This window comes from Dermacentor variabilis, chromosome 4 (genome assembly GCF_050947875.1).
Source record: "Dermacentor variabilis isolate Ectoservices chromosome 4, ASM5094787v1, whole genome shotgun sequence".
Classification (NCBI taxonomy): domain Eukaryota; kingdom Metazoa; phylum Arthropoda; class Arachnida; order Ixodida; family Ixodidae; genus Dermacentor; species Dermacentor variabilis.
Window position 1 is genome coordinate 3,941,858 of NC_134571.1, and position 21,522 is coordinate 3,963,379.

Genomic DNA, 21,522 nt, shown 5'->3' on the forward strand with positions numbered 1-21,522 from the left:
GCGGCTAGATTTAGACGCCTTTTATTTCTAAACAGTTATGAACTATCCCTACTTCCCGCAGGTGATTTGACATCTAAATTTCTGGCAGAACACGAGCAAATGGCTTTCACGGCAATGCGAGGTTACCTTATCAAGCTCCCGTTGTAGAGTTTCCCGCATAAATTTTTACCTTCATAGATCTGGTTTATCCATCACTAACCTTTGCTATTTTGCGATGAACCGGAAACTACGGACCATTTCTTTATTTCTTGCCGACGCTTCTGCTCACTCCGCAGAATATTCCTCGTATTTCTAACTAGTAAACTGGGATTAGTGCTTACTCCACCAAATATTTTGGCATTTGGTGTGTCAATTAGGCACAAGCCATGGGTAAATGATTGCCGATATACACAAGTTCACTGAAGCGTCAGAAAAGCTTCGCTGCTAGGGTGCGAACTGTCGCACACCGTCTTTTTTTAATCCTAAATTTATGTATAAGCCTTCTAGTAATTGACATAAGCGCTTAGTTGCGTAATGGTTCGTTTTGAATGTTTGCCTTCACCCCTGTCAGCATTTGGTTAGATGCTCTTTTCAATCAACGCAGTGTGGTCTATCCCCCTGTGGACGCGAGTTCTGTTTGGAGGCAACAGCAACCATCCTAACTAATCAAGGCGATGAGAGAATGAAAGGATTGCCATACGGCTTTTGGCCGCTGACGTGTACCGTCTAACGACCAAGCCTGCGCTTGTCCGCTTGACCGTGACATCGGTTGATGGGACAGCGGCACTCGATGGCGCGGCCGCCATACTTGGCAGTAAACTTTGGAATGAGGCCAGTCGAAGCCAGACCGGTGAGCGAACGGCGAAGCTCTGCACAGGCCGACCGCTGTCGCAGCGATCTTTCTGTAGGCCTTGAGTGTCGGACGGGAATCAGCAGGCCAGCTAACGGCAGCCTTCAGTATGCGGTGCAGCTTCAGAAACTTTGCTCAAGTTGGAGGCGTACTCGCGGTATGGTAAAACAGTGTCTATTGTGGAGGATGGTTCAAGGCCAAATAAAACACCGCCTCCTCACAGAATTTGTCGAGGGATCAAATACATGAATAATAACTGCATTTCCATTGCCAAAGATGCTGCAAACGAATTCTTGGACGCTACGCACTGTCAAGACAAGGAAAATATGTGTATTTTTATAAAAGTATATATTCTTGTGGCCTAAAAATTGCGCTAGAAATAACTGATATCAATGCTTCCATGTTTTTTGTCTCTTTAGTAATAAAGAAAATATCACACGAACTTTAGAACTACATCAGTCCGAGACCAGCAAAGCAGTTCATGCCGCTGATAGGATAAATGTAAAGGCCGTGAAATGCACAAGTTGAGGACAAATATTTTAATGAAACTTTGTCATTCCAGAACCTTGTTTATGTTTTTGTGCATATGCAACTGCCAGGGAAAATTCTCTGTGACGCTGTCCTTCGTTCCAATGCACTGCGCAGGAGCAGCTGTCAGCGGTCGTGTATTGTAATTGCACCGAAATCGTAGTCGCAACAGAGATCACATATAAAAAGCAGCAGTTCTGCAAAAAATACGTTAGAGGTTCGAAGTACAATGGCATACATAAATGCGAAGATAAAGCTTGATAAAAACCAAAAGGTGTCTCTGGAAACAAAGTTCACTGCATGCATCCACAAAACCTCGCAACAAGATATTTAAATATACGTATAAGTATCCAATAAATCTCCGTATCTAAGCAAAATTCACTGTATAGAGGGTGTTTCAGCTAAATTTTGCTAGAGTTTAAAAATATGCCGACGCGACCAAGTCCTTGTTGCTCACTTTTGTACGTAATGTGTCACGCTATTTCTTGTATTTTTGCTTAACTAGGTTTTTAGTCAGGATTAGTAAACCAACTTCTGAAGTAACGAAACTAGGAAAAATTCCATTTAGCAAATTGCAGAATGGTTTGCAAAACGTCCGAATAAAGTTTCTGTCTTTCTATACATAAAAATAAGTATTAATGTATTTCACATTACTGATGATGCCCGAGGAAATACAAAGCGCCAAGTGACATGCCTGTTGGGCGTTGGGATTGCACTGCTCTCCTACGTTCCGCGCACAAACAGCCGTAGGCGCGCTCCCGCTTGGAAGGCGACAGGGCAACCACGTAGGCGCTGGCAGTGCCATTTACACCGGTGATGTGCTCCCCTCGCGAAAGTTCGTTATAGCGGTAAGCAGAAGCAGCGGTTGTGCTGTCGGAAGCAACAGGTCCGGCATTTTGCGATAGCTGCGATGACGCCAGAAAGTCCGGAGCCCCAGACACGCATGTCTTCGCGTGACTATCCGCAACCCACGTCTCGTCGCTCACCTTCACCCCTTCGCCGCTCCTTGTCGCCCATGCGTCGTCGACCACCCCCTGAAAATGAGGGAAACTAGCTCCCACAGTTCATGAGGCAAGAACTGCGCTGTCAAAATGCTGAAACCCTCGAACTTTGCCGTTGAATATTGTCGAAGTTCTTGTAGAAGGCACCCGTGCATATGCTCTTGTCGATAGCGGTGCTGCTGTTTCTGTTATAGATGACACACTTTGCCGCAAGCTTCGAAAGGTTACCACGCCTCTTGAGATGATGCCCTCACGTACAGCGAATGGAGACCCTGTTCGGCCTAAAGCTGCCTGCTCTGCTCGACTTATCGCCAAAGAGCACTACGTTGTTGAGTGTATCGTCCATTCATCCTGCTCGCTCGACATCATACTTGGCTCGGACTTTCTATCGTATAATCACGCCGTTATTTACCGTGCCAGATCTGAACTTGAGTTCTTCCCGTCGCGTGACCAGTCCTACAACCCCACTCATCAAGCCACACACAAACTAGTCGTAACAGAAGACAAAGAAGTTCCGCCAACAGCAGCTGTTTTGCTCCCCGTGTTCTGCAACAGCATATGCGATGAAGCTGCATTCTTTGAGCCATCACGCCTCCTTTTAAGTCGGAAGCGATTTCTTCTTCCTTACCCGACCATCTCTGTTTCGATTGGAACAAGCGCTCTCTGCTTCACAAATCCTCTTCCGTATCCTATCAAACTGCTTAAAGGTGAATCCCTTAGATGCATGCAACCCATCGATATCGGGCAAATTTTTTTCCGTGCAGCAAGATTCAGCTCGACGCGACCTCGACGTCGTCAGTGCTCTAAATCCTTCTGATGTACCAGCTGCCAACCTATTCGACCGATCGCGGACGGATTGTCGCCATTTGAACGCTCTGCTCTTCTCCAGCAGCTCTACCAGTTCCGCGACTCTTTCGATGTTGCCCAACGTGCCCTTGGCCGAGCTTCTACGATTGGTCACTACATCGACACCGGCTCCAATTCACCAGTGCGACAACGCCCATACCGTGTCTCCACCGCGGAACGTCAAGTTATTACCGACCAGCTTGACGATATGCTTAAAGGCGACGTTATTTGCCGTTCACAAAGTCTGTGGGCATCCCTTGTGGTTCTCGTTAAAAAAAGGTGGATCGATTTGCTTCTGCGTGAATTACCGGCGCCTAAGCAACGTCACTCGAAAAGACGTGTACCCTTTACACAGAATTCACGATGCCCTTGATCGCCTCTAAGGTGCCGAGTTTTTTTCGTTGTTAGATTTGCGTTCCGGGTATTGGCGTATTTGCGTTCCGGGCTTTAGCAGAGGCCGACCGTTCAAAGACAGACTACGCCACGCCTGACGGTCTATATGTATTCAATGTCACGTCGTTCGGCCTCTGCAATGCGCCTGCCACCTTCAAGCGCATGATGCACTTGGTTCTGCGGGGTTTGAAGTGGCACATAGCTAGGTCTCTGCTGCCTCAAAGACATTGTTGTCTTTACGCCAGATTTCGCAACCCATCTCGAACGCCTCAACCATGTGCTAACACTAACCTGGCAAAGGATTGCAGTATTTGTAAATGCGTACCTTTCTTTGACGATACAAAATTGTTATTTTTTCATAGTGACAAGACTACCAGAGAAGTCGCTGAAGCATTTCATATCATCAGAAAATCTAATAGTTGCGTTAGCAAAACATCTTTAATCTTGTCAGCTAAAGAAATGGCATTGCTGCATAAAGGGTAGATTGCAAGGCAGGTACAGCGCGTGCGAATGTTGGCTGTCCGGAGCTTGTATCTGATCATCGATGTATGACCGTGCGCATGCGTGCCCAGTTTTGTATGTATAAATGTTGATTTCTTACTTCAAATAAATCAGTAGTAAGTTCAGCGCCGTGTTTGTCTCCTCCTCATTCTGGTCCCGTTCGTTTAGCGCTGTTTGAATTTCATTGTTACCATGCAACACGAACTCGCCCAATCCGCTGCCCTTCTTTGTCTGAAGACCGCTCAGCTCCAACTTAATCTCATGAAGTGCCGCTTCACTGAGCGAAAACTTACAATTCTCAGTCACTTGTTATCAAAGAACGGTGTACTTCCGGACCCGGCTAAACTATGTGCCGTGACCGACTTCCCCAAACCGACGACTCTCAAGCAGTTATGAAGCTTCATAGGGTATTTGCTCCTACTTTCGCCGGTTTCTGCGCAACATTGCCTCTGTAATTCCGCCTTTGACGGAACTTTTAAGCAGCGCCTACAATCTCTCGTCATGGCCTTATGAATAATAATAACAATAATAATAATAATAATAATAATAATAATAATAATAATAATAATAATAATAATAATAATAATAATAATAATAATAATAATAATAATACCTTTATTTTCCATCCCAAGGATGTGGGAGGGGGAGAGAAAAAGCTAGATATCCAGCTTGACGGGCTCTCGCCTCCCCGATACAATACATGATGTTCAGAAAAAAAAGGCAAACAGTACAAGCATATGAGTACAGACAAAAAGGAATATCACTAATGAAAATTTTTACAAAAATGTACAATTCCAAAAAAAAACAAAGCGATGTGCATAATATCATGTCGTACATTTCAAACAGAAAGTGGCGGCCTTTCACTTATAAGTGAAACAAAATGACGCAAATCTTTTGACCGGGTGCGTTGGAGATTTAAATTGTAATGTTGGCACAAGTTTAAGAGATGTGGAAGAGTGTTTCTGAGCATATGTTATCCGTAACCTGTTCTGAATGAATGTATGTGCCAAATATCGGTGTTTCTGGTTGCGTACGCGAAATTTCTTTTCTGCAGTGATGCCAGTTGTGCAGTGAACGAGACGTTATTTTTGACCTCGGTAATGTATTTAGTGATTAGGCGGTATGCGTACAGATCATGAATCGGCATTGTGTTGTCTTTCATAAAGAGCGGTTTAGATGGGTGGTCATATGCTACATTGTATATTATTCTGAGCATTCTTTTCTGCTGAACGTGTAATTTTCGTAGATTCGCGAAGGATGTTTGCCCCCAGACCAAATGACAATAATTTAGATGCGAACAGAACAATGAATTGTGAAGTAGCAATTTCACTTTTATAGGGAGGATATCCTTATGAGTGTAAATCGATCCGATGACACGTGACAGTTTAGATGCTACGTAATTTGTGTGGTCATCCCACGTCATTTTCTCATTGAAAAGTACACCTAGTACTTTAAAGGGATTTACTATCTCTATTTTAAAATTATTAAGAGTGATATCATCGTTAATATGAACATCCTTGTTTTTTGGACGGTAAATAATGGCTTTTGTTTTGGAAGTGTTAATTTTTAGAGCGTTATATTTTGTCCACTTCTCAAGCTGCCTAAGTGCTGTATTTGCTTTCATGACCACGTTCGAAGCAGACGAGGCTGAAAAGAATAAGCTGGTGTCATCAGCATATATGACCATTTTTATTTCTCTGTCTATCTGTGTTATGTCATTCACGTATCTATTAAAAAGAAACAGGCCCATAATGCTGCCTTGCGGTACGCCGGAAGAGAGAGTTTTAACATTGGATCGGTGACCGTTTACTTCAACATACTGTTGTCGACTTCCGAGATAGCTGCTCAAAAGCACCAATGACGTTCCTCTAAAGCCATATAGTTGAAGCTTTTTTAAAAGTAACTTGTGGTTCAGGTGGTCAAAAGCCTTCGAGAAATCTACATATACTCCTAATGCTAAATTACTGTCATCAAGAGATTTGAGAATGTATTCTTTTTGTTCTAATAGAGCGACTTCGGTGGACCGGTGTTTCCGAAAACCAAATTGTGACGGTGTCAGTATATTATGCTTACTACAAAAGTTATTCATCTGGGTCAAAATTACTTTCGCAAGCCCTTTCGAGAAAGCAGGTAGTATTGACAAAGGCTTATAGTTTGCAAAGTCATTCTTGTCACCTTTCTTATAAACAACTGCTACTCTTGCAATCTGCATTTGCCGAGGAAAGACACCATTTGACACCAATGTGATGAAGCCTTCTGCAGGCTTCGCGGTCTCCTGACGTCACCACCTATATTGCGCCACTACAATCCTATGACCACAGCTGAGGTTCACATCGGCGTCAGCGGTGTCGGCCTGGGTGCTGTTCTCGCACAACCAAAGCCTGGGTTCGCATAGTATCTCGTCGCATACGCCGGCAGAACGCTCACCAAGGCTGAGCCAAACTATAGCGTCAGCGAGAAAGAATGCTTGGTAATAGTCTGGGCGCTTGTCAAGTTCCGCCCATACTTATATGGCCGCACGTTTCATGTAGTTACGGACCACCATGTATTATGTTGGTTGTCTTCGATGAAAGATCCGTCAGGTCGCTTTTCCCGCTGAGATCTTCGACTTCAAGAGTTTGACATCTGCGTTATATATCGTTCCGGACGCAAGCATGCCGATGCTGATACACTGTCGCGGTTACCACTATCCACCGAAACTGCGTCCATATCCACTAACGATCGCCCATTGTCCGATCTTGACGTCGCCACCGTTTCCTCTGCACAGCAGCTTCTTGACGTTTTATCCGAGGCACCCACCCTTTCGGCCACTCGATAATTGCGACGCCAAGCTTCGCACTTCAGCATTCGCGATGGCCTCTTGTACCGGCGCAACTGCTTGCCGGATGCGAGGAAGTGGCTCCTAGTTATTCCCCGAACGCTGCGCTGTACAATCTGTGCGTCTTTTCACTCCGACCCGCAGTGTGCTCACGGCGGTGTCTTCAAGACCTATGAACGCTTTCAGAAAGGTACTACTGGCGCGGAATGTTTCGCTTTGTCCGCAAGATCATTCGCGGCTGCCACGAGTGTCAGCGACAAAAAAAAAAAAAAAAAACCGCATCCTACCGCAGGTTCATTGCAGCCCCTTCTGTGCCCAGACCGCCCATTCGACCGTTTTGGAATTGACCTTTATGAACCTTTGCCTTTGACCACGGCCGGAAACCGATGGGCTATCATTGCTGTCGAGCGCCGTACGCGATACGCCGAAACCACTGCTCTTCCCACGGCGACAGCACATGACGTCGTCCTTGTCATCCTCAAGCGTTTTGTGCTTCGACACGGCCCCCCTCGCGAACGCCGAGTGGCCGTGGCCGCGTATTTCTCTCCGATATAATTCAAGCACTTCTCCATCAGTGCAATATTGTACATCGGACGTTTATTGCCTACCACCCTCAGAGGAACGGTGTGATTGAGCGGTTTAAGCGGACACTGGGCGACATGCATGCGACGCATGTTGTAACTGATGACTCAAACTGGGACCTGGTTCTTCCATTTGCGACATACCTCGTTTAACACCGCTACGCAAGTCACAACCGGGTTTTTCCACTTCTTCCTTCCTTGCGGTCGCCAGCCGACGCACAGTATCGACACGTTGCTGCCTACGCAACAGATGCCTCAGAGTGCACGCACGTGTCGGAAGCCGCCCGTTACGCAAAAGATAGCCGACAACTAGCCAAGCGCTTTACTACGGCCGACCAACAATGCCAGAAAAATGCCCACAATGACAACCACTCTCCTGCCGCAACATTCGCTGCTGGGGCACTTGTGTGGCTGCATGTACCGCCCTGCGCTTGTGGCTTCTCATGCAAACTACTCACAAATTATCATGGTCAGTACCGCGTCGTCGAGCGTACCTCCCCCGTAAGCTACTTCACTGAACCTCTTACGCCGCAGGACGACCGTCGTCGACGTGGACGTGATGTTGTTCACGTAGACCGCCTCAAGCAGATCGCTCCAGCTTTCTTGACGGGGGAAGTTATAATGCAGAAATGAAGAGAATGACATCGCGGGCTCAGCGATCATCATCAAGAGCAGAAGACACGAGATCGGCGCTCCAACACCACCATCTTGTTCTCCCTGCGTACTGTTCCGCGCTACCGCCTGTTTCTTGGACTCGCCCAATAATCCTCTTTACATTATTATTATTATTATTATTATTATTATTATTATTATTATTATTATTATTATTATTATTATTATTATTATTATTATTATTATTATTTTTATTATTATTATTATCATCACTACGGCCGCATTGAATGTGTTGAAGCCACCGTGACACCTAATTCAATATATTTCTGGAGCTTCGTGCGCTCTCCCTCTTCTGAAGAAAGCGCCGAAGATGGATGTCTTCTTTATGAAAATGGTGATGTTGTCTCGAACACTGCTGATGACCTTCCAGAACGTTTCTGTCCTGCATATGGCGTAAAATATGCTTCAGGCAACCTCCCTTCTAAATCTGACACGATGTGTACGCTATCAGTCAATGAAGACCTTGTTTCTTCCGCAGCACTCCCTTTCAGACGCTGTCTGCACAATTGTGCACAGCAAGATTGTGCATCAACGGCAAAAGCACTCATGAAACTAATGATATTTAAAATGCGTTATATAAATCTTGAAACACTCACTATTGGAACTATGCTGCAAATTTGAATAACGTGGAGAATGTTTTAGCAGTATGAGCGGGAGGGTAGGCAGTTCAGTGTTTTTACTCTGTGGCAGTATGTATGTTGTATGTAGTGGGTTCAATTCTTTCATTGTTTTTCCACAATTTCATGTACCAGGCATATTTTTGAAGTTGCTGGATAAGTGCTTTTCAAGCTTTTCAAAACACTAAATAATTTATGTTCTCATATTTGATGTTCCTGTAGCGAGTCTTCTCATGGAGTTGAAATTCTGTAAACTTGACAAACTCAATAAGCAACTGCAAATTCTGATCTTTTTCTGTAGCTGTACACTTTTTATGATTCTGAAGATGAAACAGATGTGGTGAAAGCAAGTTTTCAATCAGCGGGATAAAGTGGCGTCTGAAAGCGTTAAGACCTACGGAAGCATACTTGTTCCCTGTTCTCACAAGCATCTTCAATAGTTCGCTAAGGTGTGGTACGTTTATTAGCACTCGGAACGTAGCACGGATATTGCCCGTGCACAAATTGGGTGCAAGACGCGTACTTACCAACTGCCGGCCTATATCTATTCTCTGCAGCACGTTAAAAGCGTTTCAATTGCTATTGCATTCCTTGCTTTCTGTTAGTGCTAAAACTCTTTTATATATGAACAGCATGGCATTGTGCGTCGACGATTTTAAACTATTTGAGGCTGTCAACAGCATTCCCCACTGTATTGAATTCCAAAAGCAATTTTATCACTCAAACTGGTGCAGAAACTATAATGTACTCTTAAACGCTTCCAATACTATGGCATTAAGTTACATGCGGAAAACACACCATGCGCAAGTGTCATACACCCTTGGGGATCCCTCCACTGCGCAGGGTCGGTGAAGTGAAAGATCTTGGTGTGTATTTCTAGAGAACGCTAAGCATCTCTCAACAGAGATAATCACACTTCGTGCCCTTCAGGCTCTTGGAAGTGTATGTCATATAATGCATGATATCCACTCACCTGTTCTGTTTCTAAAGTTGTATTATACTGTGTGCCGACCACTACTAGAGTATGCCTCGGCAGATTGTGGTGCAACGCGCAAATCAAATTGTGACTTGATTGAACGCGTTGAGAATAAATTGATGTCTGTCGTCAAGTAGCACTTTTAACATTCTGGCAACTATAACTAAGGCTTCTCAAATATCCCTCAACTCGCACCTCAATACTTAATTGTGAAAATAACCTGCTTATATATATATATATAAAATACGGTTGTATATATATATATATATATATATATATATATATATATATATATATATACAACCGTATTTTCTGCAAATGAGCTGCCCCCATACATTCGAATGAGTGCTTCAATAGCACGACTTGGCAAGGGGCAACGTATTACACCTATTATTGCCCTCCCATTCTCAAACTTGTATTATCTCACGGTATGCCATTCCATTAATGTCGAGAAAAACAGACTTGACATGTTGAAAAAAGTTACAATAGAACATGGCTTTTACACAGTGCAAATTTTTCTAGCAATACACTCAATGTGAAGGCCTCCCAATGCGGTGTTAATGCTTCAAAACAACCTTGAATAATAAATTCGGTGCTCCATGGGCAAGATTTGACAGAATCAAGAATCGGAAGCAGACAAACCACGAATTACATAAATTTGAGCTATTCTAGATGTTTTTTCGTGAGCGCTTAAGGTGTTTCAACTTTTTTTTGCCCGATTTTCACAGAACCCACTTTTTCACATTTCTTTCGTGCAACGACCCGCATAATTATATTGACACGCATATTTCTTTATCTGTATTCGGAGACCGTATTTCACTGCCTAACACATGTTAAACATTATCGCTTGGCGCAGGACGCGCCTGCGCCTATGGGAAGTTTCGCGGATGTTATCGATGGTGCTGTCGATTGTCTGTTGCCCACGAAACCTGTTTAAACTCATAGCATACGCGACATGAATTGTGTACTAGGGCGCTAGAACGTAAAACTATTCCAAGCTTTTCTATTCCAATTCTGCAATCAGCTCTCCGCGATTGGTCAAACGCTTTTTTGGACCACCCGCACTTGACCTGTCCGTTACGCGTCGTCACGAACAACCGCGATAGCTCCCCATCTGACAGGACGTGTACACACTGATTATGCATAATTTGACCGAACAAAAGAAACATAGTTATTTCTCGTTCAATGCCTTTTCACAATTAGCCCTCGGCTATTGGTCAAAAGCTTTCGGGCTGCGCCTACTTCACCTGCCTGTGACGCGACGTCACAAAACCGCAAAAATTACGGCGTCAAAGTGACGTGTACGCGTTAAAGATGCATTAATATGCCGAAGAAAATTGAAATTTCTCCTGAATAGCCGCAGGCTGCCCCGTTCCGAAAGGAATAAAAGGTGGCTGCCGCCGATCGCTGATACACTGGCTACTCGCACCTGCCGTGTCCATGTAACGTTTTCGAACACTTTCGGCACTTTCACGACCTCGTTCTGCCAACTCTTCTTTGCTGAGTATCCGTTTTAGCGTCATTCTTAAGCTTCCGTTGCAAGCCGCCGCGATTGTCGACGAGCCACCGCAAGCTAAGTAAGAGAAAACGGACCAATCGCAGACGTCGGCACCACCGTCTTCATGCGCTTATCTGTATTCAGTGCATTGGCTTGGCTCCATCGAATCCCTCTGCACTTGACCGCGCTCCTCACCTCTTGTGAGCCAATTAGATAAGACAAGCCGCTCAGTGTAGGCAATGTTATTCGTTTTTCAAGCAAACAAAAGTGACCTCCTATGAACGAGGAGAGCGTTTCATTGGTTTGTTCAGACAACCCTGCAGGTGAGAGCCCGATGTTTGCGTCGACGGTTACGCAAATTCGACGTCAGGACATTGGAATAAAAACATATTGGAATAGTTTTATGTTATAGCACCCCTATCTTCTGGATGGCGTGTGAGCTCCGGCGCAATACGGTGGAACTTTCGATGACTGATATGTGAAAGCGGACGCGCTTAACCCGGAGATGAGATTTTCGACGATCGCCGACTTTGCTCGCCGCTATCATTGCCATTGAGTGTTGCTTTCTGTGGACACAAGCTCGACTAATGAAGAGTTCAATTTGTAAGCTCCAGTTTTAACTCTGCATCATTTTTCAGCATCACTACTACGTGACAGTATTTCTAATACAGACTTTTCGACGAAACTTTGCACGCCTAATTCTTACATAGTTGGCTGTGAAATGAGCTACCAAAAATGAAATCGTACAACAGCATTTGATATCATATGACATGGTCGTTCAGGTGTTTGCAAAGCGATCTTGCAGGCCGCTGGCATGCGAGCGCTGATGTCAATATTTTGTGCACTATTGTAACTTGAAAGGTAAAAAGAAACTGTTGAATCAGGCGCACATGCACTAGTGAGACGTATTTTTTATACATAAAAGAGCATATAGGTCACTAAATTATTCTCTCAAGCTCAGTTTACAGTCTGCTTGTTTAGGCCGGACTTGAATGATTGCGGACAAAATAGTCCAGCACACCGCCGCCGAGAAGCCAGCGTCGGTGCGCGTCAGAGCCTGTGTCCAGCGGTTTGCTCGCCCTTTTAACGCGACAGCGTTAAGGAGCTCGTGTCGCAGAAAAGCCGGTGTCGTCGGCGTCGGCGTCATTGGCCGTGAGCGATAAATCCCAGCAGGCACTTCATGAATAAAAAACAACTTGCAAGATGGGCTGTGTGGGAATCGAACCAGGGTCTCCGGAGTGTGAGACGGAGACGTTACCACTGAGCCACGAGATTTTTTTTTTCTTTATTGCCTCGGTTTTCACAGAGTTTACGAGATCAGAAGAACAGATTAACAAGATAATAGTACCGAGAACCGTCAGCTGTTTGCTGACTACAAGCCATCAGTATTTCGGCATCTGCAACAACATGTCTAATCTTGGAACCCACTCTGGTATATACGACTGCACCTTCTGCACTTCGACAAAATGGGACACCGATTCGCAAAAATATTCGCGAACCGGTCTAGCGTCAATATCCGCATTGTGTACAGCAGTCCGAGTTCGCCATATACTGTGCAGGCCCAGGAGCATAACCAGATCGAAAGGCACACCATCGTCGTTTTCGACCGTGAGATAACGGATTCCATGCGGACTTAATGGCAACTCTTTTTTCAAGGTTCTCTGTAAGATGTCCCAGAAGAACACTCCACCCCAGCAATCTAAAAACACATGCTCAATTGTCTCTGGTTTTTTGCATAACAAACAATGAGTACCCCACGGAACAAATAAACCCTTTTCTTCTAACCATGTTTTAACAGGTAAGGTTCCTGTGTGCAGCTTAAAAAAAAGGTTTTAACCCCTGGCGCAACTAGCATTTTTTTAACGCGTTTCAAAACATCTTTTCCTTTGCCTGCACAGTATAATTCACGGTACAATGGCACAGGAAATAACACATCCACAAGGTCCTTGTACAGTTTTTTGCGTGACACATCTGTAAAATATTGCAAAGAAAAACGCACCGATAAGAAGCGGAAAGATGACACCACTTCTTTTAGATATCCTCGTACTGGTCCTTGCTGACACACCGAAGACACAACAAACTCTGGTAGCACTTTACCCAGCCTCAGTTGAATCATGGTTCTGAGAAAGGTATGATCTACATCTCTGAGAAAAACAAATCGACTGACGAGTTGTCTCACATACAGATGCACTAGACCAAGCCCACCATCACTCCCTCTTTTAAACAGATTTGTTCGGCTCGTTTTTTCCCATAGAGAGCTCCAGATAAAGACCGCGAACACTCTGTGCATTTTTTGTACATTTAACCTGCTGCCATGCAATGCTTGCATTACATACCATAGCTTGCTTACAAGAAATAGGTTGCACGTCGTGGCCCGTGCGAAAATCGACTTATCCCATCCTTTCCACTTTTGTGCATTTTCACGTAACACCTCTGTTTGTTTTTTCCAATAAGGCTCATTATCAGAGTAGTACTGTAGGGGTACTCCTAAGTATTTTGTCGGTGTTTCTTGCCATTTAATGTTCAAAAACATCCTTGGTGCGACGTCCCATTCCCCATGCCAGAACCCAACGCACTTGTCCCAGTTTACTGCACTACCACTTGCTTGACAGAAACTTTTAACAGCATTGACGGTATGCATTATACTTTCATGATCAGCACAGAAAACTGCAATGTCATCAGCGTAAGCAAGAAGGCTTACCTCGGCTTGATGTAACTGAAATCCACGTATCGCGTTGTTTCTGATTACGCTTAGACAAAAGGGCTCAATATATATGCAAAAAAGAAGCGGTGATAATGGGCACCCTTGTCTGACCGAGCGCTGTACTGGTATGTATTCACCTACTGATTTGTTTATTATCAATCTCGTCGTACATCTGGCGTAAGCCATCCGCACACCTTCGCTGACCACATTGCCTACATTCACATATTCAAGCATACATAGAAGCAGATCGTGCGGCACGCGGTCGAATGCCTTCTCAAGGTCAACCTGCAGCATAGCGACACTTAGTTGCATTGCGTCACAGCATTCAAGGATTGATCGTGCTATGTGTATATTTGTCATAATTGTCCTTCCTTTTATTCCGCACGTTTGATGTGGACCGACTAAATCTTTCATTACGGTCTGCAACCTGTTAGCCAATACTTTCATTAATATTTTATAGTCTATATTTGTCAGGCTAATCCGCCTATACGATGTGACGTTACGTAATTTAATTGGGTCTTCAGTTTTTGGTATTAGGACCGTGTGTGCGGACAAAAAGGACGGCGGTAGATGTTTGTTCGCGTAAGCCTCGTTGTATACTTCAGTCAAAACGGGTGCGATAACACCCTTAAACGCCTTGTACAATGCAGCGCTTAAGCCATCCGGTCCCGGTGATTTGCCATTATTTAAATGGTCAATCGCATTCTTAACTTCCTCTACTGTTATGGGCACTTCTAATACTTCCTTAGTTTCATCATCTAATGTTGGCATCAATGACATGAAGTCTTTTTTAAATCTATCAGTGTCAACTTGGCTACGAGAAAACAATACTTTGTAATATTCCAAAAAATAACTTGCTATTGTTTCTTTGTTGGTAGGCAGTAACCCATAATGTTCTATTTCTGTTATTGCATTTTGGGAAGCATATTTCTTTTCGACTCCCAAGGCACGTTTTGTCGGCATTTCTCCTGTGCTCCATTTTTCAGCTCTGGCTAGAATCAATGCTCCATTGTATCGCTCTTGGTCCATCAGCTCAAGTTTTTGCTTTATGCTTTTTATGTCCTCTAAGAAATAACCGGGTTGTATACTTTCAGCTTCCAATAATTGCTTCAGATTCAATCTAAGACGGGACTCGAGTTCTTTTTTCGCGTGACTTAAGACACTGGCCCTTTCAAGTGCTTTCAATTTAATTGTTTGCTTACAAACTTCCCATTTATGTCCCCAACTATCTAAGTTTTGAGTTTTTTGTTTTATCTATAGCCTTGAGAAACTGCTCACAAAACTCATCTTTCAGCAAGTTGGCATTAAATTTCCAAAGATCCCAGGAAATTTCTTTGCTATTTGTTTTTTCCTTTCCAACACGGCAAGAAACCAAAAATGATCACTAAATGCAACAGGTGTGACTCGATAATCTCGACACGACTGAATAAGTTCAGCCGACACGTACACTCTGTCAAGTCTAGCATGGCTCGCACCCTGAAAGTGGGTAAAGGTGACCGCTTTTCCACCGCTAAGACATTCACCTACGTCTTCTAGATTAAATTCTGCGATCAAGTCTTTCAAAACAGCATTACTTGCATCATTGTGTTTCCCACTGGTTTTGTCACGTTCCGTACAGACACAATTGAAATCTCCCGCCAGGATTAGTCTACGCTCGCATTTCACGTACGTCTCCATTTCTTCAAAAAAAAAGCTTTCGCTCTTGAGCCTGAGTTGGTGCATAAAGACAAATTACTCGCCAATTTTCTGTTGACAGGGAAAAGTCAGATACAATGAAACGGCCTGACTCACAGGTAGTCACCGACTGCACTACAGCACCAAGACTCTGCCGAATTAACAAAATGCACCCCGAAGACCTCCCCGCAGCATGGGCAACACTCACGTTATAGCGTCTCGTGAAAGGACGCACCATACGCTCTGTCTGGTCCTCTTTCTCCACTTTGGTCTCCTGAATGGCTACAATATCAAAATCGTGCTCCGTTACGAGGCGGTAAAGTTGGTTTTGCCGCCTGTTGGCACTAAGCCCTCGGACGTTAAGTGTTGCAATATTTATCGACCTCTCTAAGGACTCCATATTGGCGAGTGACACCAGACCGAGCCTACGGCGCTCCCCTCACAGACCTTGCCTTGTAGCAACCCACAGTCCAGTCGACGCTCAGGGCGTCGACTTGCCGCCGCCGCGTGTAAGCGACGGCGACCGCTGATGGCTGGTGGCCACCCGAGGCTTTTTGGTTCCAGGCTCGGTCCCACGCCTCTCCGTTGCTCGTAGCCGGGTGTCTTGAGAAGGCGTGCTTGCTTTGCTGAGTCGGCGCTTCGTAGGTGTTGCCTCGGCGTCCATTGCAGCCTCATCCGTCGAATCACTGTCCTCGAGAGTCGCAACGACCTCGCTTACTGCGGTCTTGAGTTCAGCTGTTTTCTCACCACTCCCGGACGCACTTAGTGGCAGCTGCTTTCCTAAAGAGTGGGTTTCAGAAGGGCGCTCTGCCGAACCTTCTTCGTACTTTCCCGTCGAAGTGTCTTCCAGAGTGGCGTCTGCTGCCCGAGCGTCTGCAGCCTTGTTCTCTTGCGCACTTGCTGAGCTGGTGGACGCCGCGTCCGCGTCGCTGATAGACGCCACCATCCCAGCCACGCTCTCCGCTTCTTCTTCGTCCATGAGCATCTCGCTCCGGTCTGCTTCACCGCCTACGCTTGCAACTCTGGCATACGAGCGAGTACAATTAGCCTGCTCGTGCCCGAACGCTCGGCAAGCAGCACACTTGGGCACTCGGCATTCACGTCGTATGTGTCCAGTGTTGTGACAACGAAGGCATAACGGGTCACGTCCAGGCACAACCACTAGCGCAGTGCCGCTACCAAGACGCATCTGATGTGGGATGCGGTCTGGTGTGACACCATCGCGCAGAAGAAGACGCACTAGACGAGTCGTTGACTCGGCGCCCTCGAAGTCCTCGGCCTTCCACCGATCACTGATGACTTCCTTTATCTCGCCACACTCTCGGAAGGCTCGTCGAATAGTCTCAGAGGTGACGTCGAACGTGACCCAATGTAGCTTAATCCTGAGTTCTTGCCTCGCTGGATCAATGACGAGGCATGTCCGGTTCTTCACCAGTAGTGGTCCGGCGTCTAGCAGCGTCTGCTTTGCCTCATCTGTCTTCATGTTCAGCAGCCACACGTGCGACATTTGGTATGCTCCAATTCCGCCTACTTGCTGAATTACTCCAGCATCCTTCAAGGGCTTCCGGAAGTCGTCGATTCTGTAAGGCCGTCCAGTGACGTCGCAGTGCAATACAACTGCGCGCCTTTGTCCTTCAACTGTTGGTAACGGCGGCAAGATGACACGGTAATCCTTGGGCAATGCGGAACACGGGGTACCACGGCCAACGTCGGCCGCTTTCGCAGCTCTCGAGGAGCCCTCCATTCTGCGTCCGTACTGCACGGCGTCCAGAAGCAGAATGACTGAGCCACGAGTTCGATGCTTGAACGCGGTACAAAAGCGCCTCTAGTGAACGCGGTGTTGCCTTAGAAACGAGCTATTTCTAAGGCTTAGGCCATAGAGAAAGAAATTTCAACAAGAGCGGACACTCCCATAGAGCCCAGCGGTCGAATTGACTGTAGCACACCAAGCGGATGTTGTTGACTCCTTCCGGTTTCGGTTTTGGGCGCGCGCGTTTTGAACACCAGTTGGTACACGCCGCGCCGGCTCCGCTGCTCGGCGCGGCATTTTTTTTTTTTTCGCTTCTGCTGAACCTCGCGTGGCCTTGGCGTGGAATCGTTTCATTATTACGTAGAAATGATTGCGATTGACCTTTACAAGACTGCACCGAATCTGTCAGGTGCAATTTCATAAAGAAAACGAAAGACGTCTTCTGAAATGATGAAATGTTTATTTTGCTCTATATAAATGCTCGTTCCGGGCTTCTTCTGCATTCATCGAAAGTTGTGGCACCAGGTAAGCAGCAGTCGTTGCCGTACGATGCTCCACCGGATCCCATCAGCTGAAAGTAAATTACAAGCATGTATCATTTTGGCATTTTGACCTAACAGGAGTATTTCGTGTAGAGGCGAAACGTGCGTAAGTGGTGAATGAGCGGCATTACAGATAAATTCACTTTTACGTACATTTCGCAGCAAGGACTCCTCCGAAACAATGCCATAAAATCTGAACATCCGATTTTCAAGCACCCCTCCTTTACCTGGCATTATTTCCTGCACTTTAAGTGCACAAATACACGGGTGACTGCGCGTTTCCAAAACAACTTGGCCTCAGTCGACACGATGGTACGCGAAGTACACACACAGGCTCAGCCAGACCATGTTACACGCTCGCAGAATGCCTTCTAATCGCACTCAAGTCAGACTCGTGGGTGCAAAGCCTGTTTTCAGTCGCTCATAATACGTAAATGTCATGTTCTTGAGCTCCTCCGTGTTATCTTTTACGCGTCCTGCCGGCGCATGCAACACTCCCGTGTTATCACTCTCGGCAATCGCTCGTCGCGTTTTCGAGAAGCGTGAGTGCCGAAATAAGGTATATCTTGTTGCAGGGCTATAAAATGCGTCACAAACTTGACCCACTAAAATTGAGTACACGCAAAACTAACTCACTATGGCCGGCTTGCTTTTTTGCTAACACCTTCACAACCCCAGGCGCGGCGAGCAAGCCTTAAGATATCCCAAAAAGTTACCAGATAAATTACAATACTTTTTCGGGTCAGAGAATGCGTCACGAACTTCTACCAGTAAGATCCAGTACACGCGAAACGAACTGCGGCACACAGCCGAGCTGCTTTTCGCTAACTGCGTCAATAAGCCGGGCGCGGCAACCGTGCTTCTAAACTACCCCAAATATAACGACGCTAGTTACAATAATGTTGGGGGCCACAGAATGCGCGAAAACTTGCCTGTCTTAGGCGCTACGACGCAGTACACGCATGTACACGCGCAAATGCCTCACACGGCCGAGCCGGTTTTCGCTTACTGCGTCAATAAGCCGGGCGCGGCAAGCGTGCCCAAAACCTACCGAAATAAGTTACAGTAATGTTGGTGCTCACAGAAAGCGTCGCAAAAATCTCCCAGGACGAGGCATTAACTCAAATTAACTGCGCCACTCGAACTAAGCCTAAATGTGCTTAAAATGCGCCGCACACTGTCAAACACAATTTCTCACCTTGCCGTAGTCCAGTAGTGCAGTGGTGCCGTGTCGAAATGCAGACGATACGCAAGAAAAGCATAGAGAAGGCCGGGAGCCCAAAAACATGGGCTATATCCAAAACAGACGGGTCGCCGAGCACGCGAGCTTCGCACGTACGGCCGGCCTCGCTCACTCCTGCGGCTTGCCTGGCGCATGACGTATGCACGCGTGTCTGGCGTGCCGCTAGCTTGTTGCTAGGCAACGCAACAAAAAGTTGCCAAGTGTAAGTTCATTTACACGCAAAACTTTTTCACTTCTAGTGGGAAAGAATCAAAAAAATAAAACGTTGTCTGGAAGTTTATTTCACATTCTTTTTTTTTTTCTTATGCTCGCGTCAACTAACGGATGTTGTTGAAACTACGCGTGACGTCTTTCCTGTTGCCAGTTTTTGAAGAGTGTCCCCTCTTGTTGAATTTCTTTCTCTATGCTTAGGCGTGCGTCGCTTGCTCAGGCGCACATTTCGTTGTCGCGCCGAACGCTGCGTTGCTCGACGCTCACCGCGTCCGATGCGGGGCGCGTAGTCGCTGCGCCGTAGCCCATTGTCTTACACCCCTTGGCGGATCGACGGGAACGCTGTCGCGTTCCACTCTTGAAGGCGAAGCTTAAGCGTCCTCCAATTTTTCCTCCAACCGATGCTAAGCGACGCGTTCGCTTGTCGGCTCGTGCCGAAGCGTGCCAGTGGCTGGGCACGGATCATGGCGACGCCAATGGCGACGACAAAAATGCACCTGGGGTGTCCATATAGTTGCTAACGCAACGATATGTTGGACATACGACACGCTGCGTTAATGTTCATCTTAGCGACATTGTCTCTTCACAGTATTGGGCCGCTACATACTTTCCTGCATTGCAAATCATGCTGCTCTGTTCCTAGCTTTGATGAAACCCCTATTATCTTTAATACACATTAAGTTAAAAAATTGGAGGACGCTTAAGTTTCGCCTTCAAGAGTGGAACGCGATAGTGTTCCCGTCGACCCGCCAAGGGGTGTAAGACAATGGGCTACGGCGCAGCCATCACTTACGAGGCGCCCCGTATCGGACGCGGTGAGCGTCGAGCAACGCAGCGTTCGGCGCAGCAACGAAACGTGCGCCTGAGCAAGCGGAACGAACCAAAGAACTGGGTGTCTCGGAGGGGGAAATGATGCACGCCAACGCCAGCCAAACGTCGTGATCGGCACGGGCAGAGAGACAGATAGTGATCTAAAGAAAGGAAGGACGCTTGATTCTGCAATTCGTGAGGGAGCAAGGCGAAGCGTCGTCAGGGGAGAGAGAGTCCGGGCCGCGACCCGCCTCGCACCGGTCCTAGCACAGCCCCAATGCGCGCGTGGCGCGCCATCTGTCGGGGCAGCGCCGTACATGGAGAGGAGGGGGTCTTCTGTGTTTGCCGCAAGATGGCTCTGCGTGTGCGGAAAGCGCAGAAGATATGTAGCGGAAAAGCACTTCGCTACTCGTGTAATTGCGACTTCTGTAAGTTACATGTTCATAATTACCGATATACACCGCAGTATAACTTTCCACGGCTCGTTTCCAAGGCAACACCGCATTCACTGGAGGCGCGTTTGTACCGCTTTGAAGGATCGAACTCGTGGCTGAGTGGTAGCGTCTCCATCTCACACTCCGGAGACCCTGGTTCGATTCAGCCCATCTTGGAAGTTGCTTTTTAACGCGATAGCGTTAAGGAGCTCGTGTCGCAGAAAAGCCGGTGTCGTCGGCGTCGGTGTCGGCGTCCGCGGCGTTGGCCGTGAGCGATAAATCACGGCAGGCACTTCATAAATAAAAAGCAACTTCCAAGATGGGCTGGGTGGGAATCGAACCAGGGTCTCCGGAGTGTGAGACGGAGACGTTACCACTGAGCCACGAGTTCGATGCTTCAAAGCGGTACAAAAGCGCCTCTAGTGAACGCGGTGTTACCTTAGAAGGCTCAGGCGTGCGTCGCTTGCTGAGGCGCGCATTTCGTTGTCGCGCCGAACGCTGCGTTGCTTGACGCTCACCGCGTCCGATGCGGGGCGCGTTGTCGCTGCGCCGTAGCCCAATACCCCTTGGCGGGTCGACGGGAACGCTGTCGCGTTCCACTCTTGAAGGCGAAGCTTAAGCGTCCTCCAATTTTTTATTTATGAAGTACCTGCCGTGATTTATCACTCACGGCCAACGCCGACATCGACGCCGACGACACCGGCTTTTCTGCGACACGAGCTCCTTAACGCTGTCGCGTTAATATAGGGCTGTACGTTCCAAAACCCTAGTCGTATAATTAGGCACGCCCTAGTAGTGGACTCCGGATTACTTTTGGCACCATGGAGTTCTCTAACGTGTACCTAAATCGAAGAGCACGTGCATTTTTGTATTTCGCCTCCGTCGACATGCGGCT

The 21,522-nt window shown here is 46.6% G+C and overlaps 2 protein-coding genes and 1 long non-coding RNA gene across 3 annotated transcripts in view; all 3 read right to left on the reverse strand.

Moving 5' to 3' along the window:
• The window catches only part of LOC142578586 (transient-receptor-potential-like protein), a 241,302-nt gene that overhangs the window by 39,684 nt on the left and 180,096 nt on the right, over nt 1-21,522 (reverse strand). The window lies entirely within an intron of this gene.
• Nucleotides 16,120-17,403, reverse strand: LOC142577630 (uncharacterized). Its single transcript, XM_075687114.1, has one exon. It carries the CDS (start codon nt 17,380-17,382, stop codon nt 16,120-16,122), a length of 1,263 nt encoding a protein of 420 aa, XP_075543229.1. The 5' UTR covers nt 17,383-17,403.
• LOC142578587 (uncharacterized) lies at nt 17,829-19,291 on the reverse strand. Its single transcript, XR_012827263.1, has 2 exons — nt 19,129-19,291; nt 17,829-17,959 (listed from the first exon to the last, which is right to left on the reverse strand). It is a non-coding gene; the product is annotated as an uncharacterized LOC142578587 (long non-coding RNA).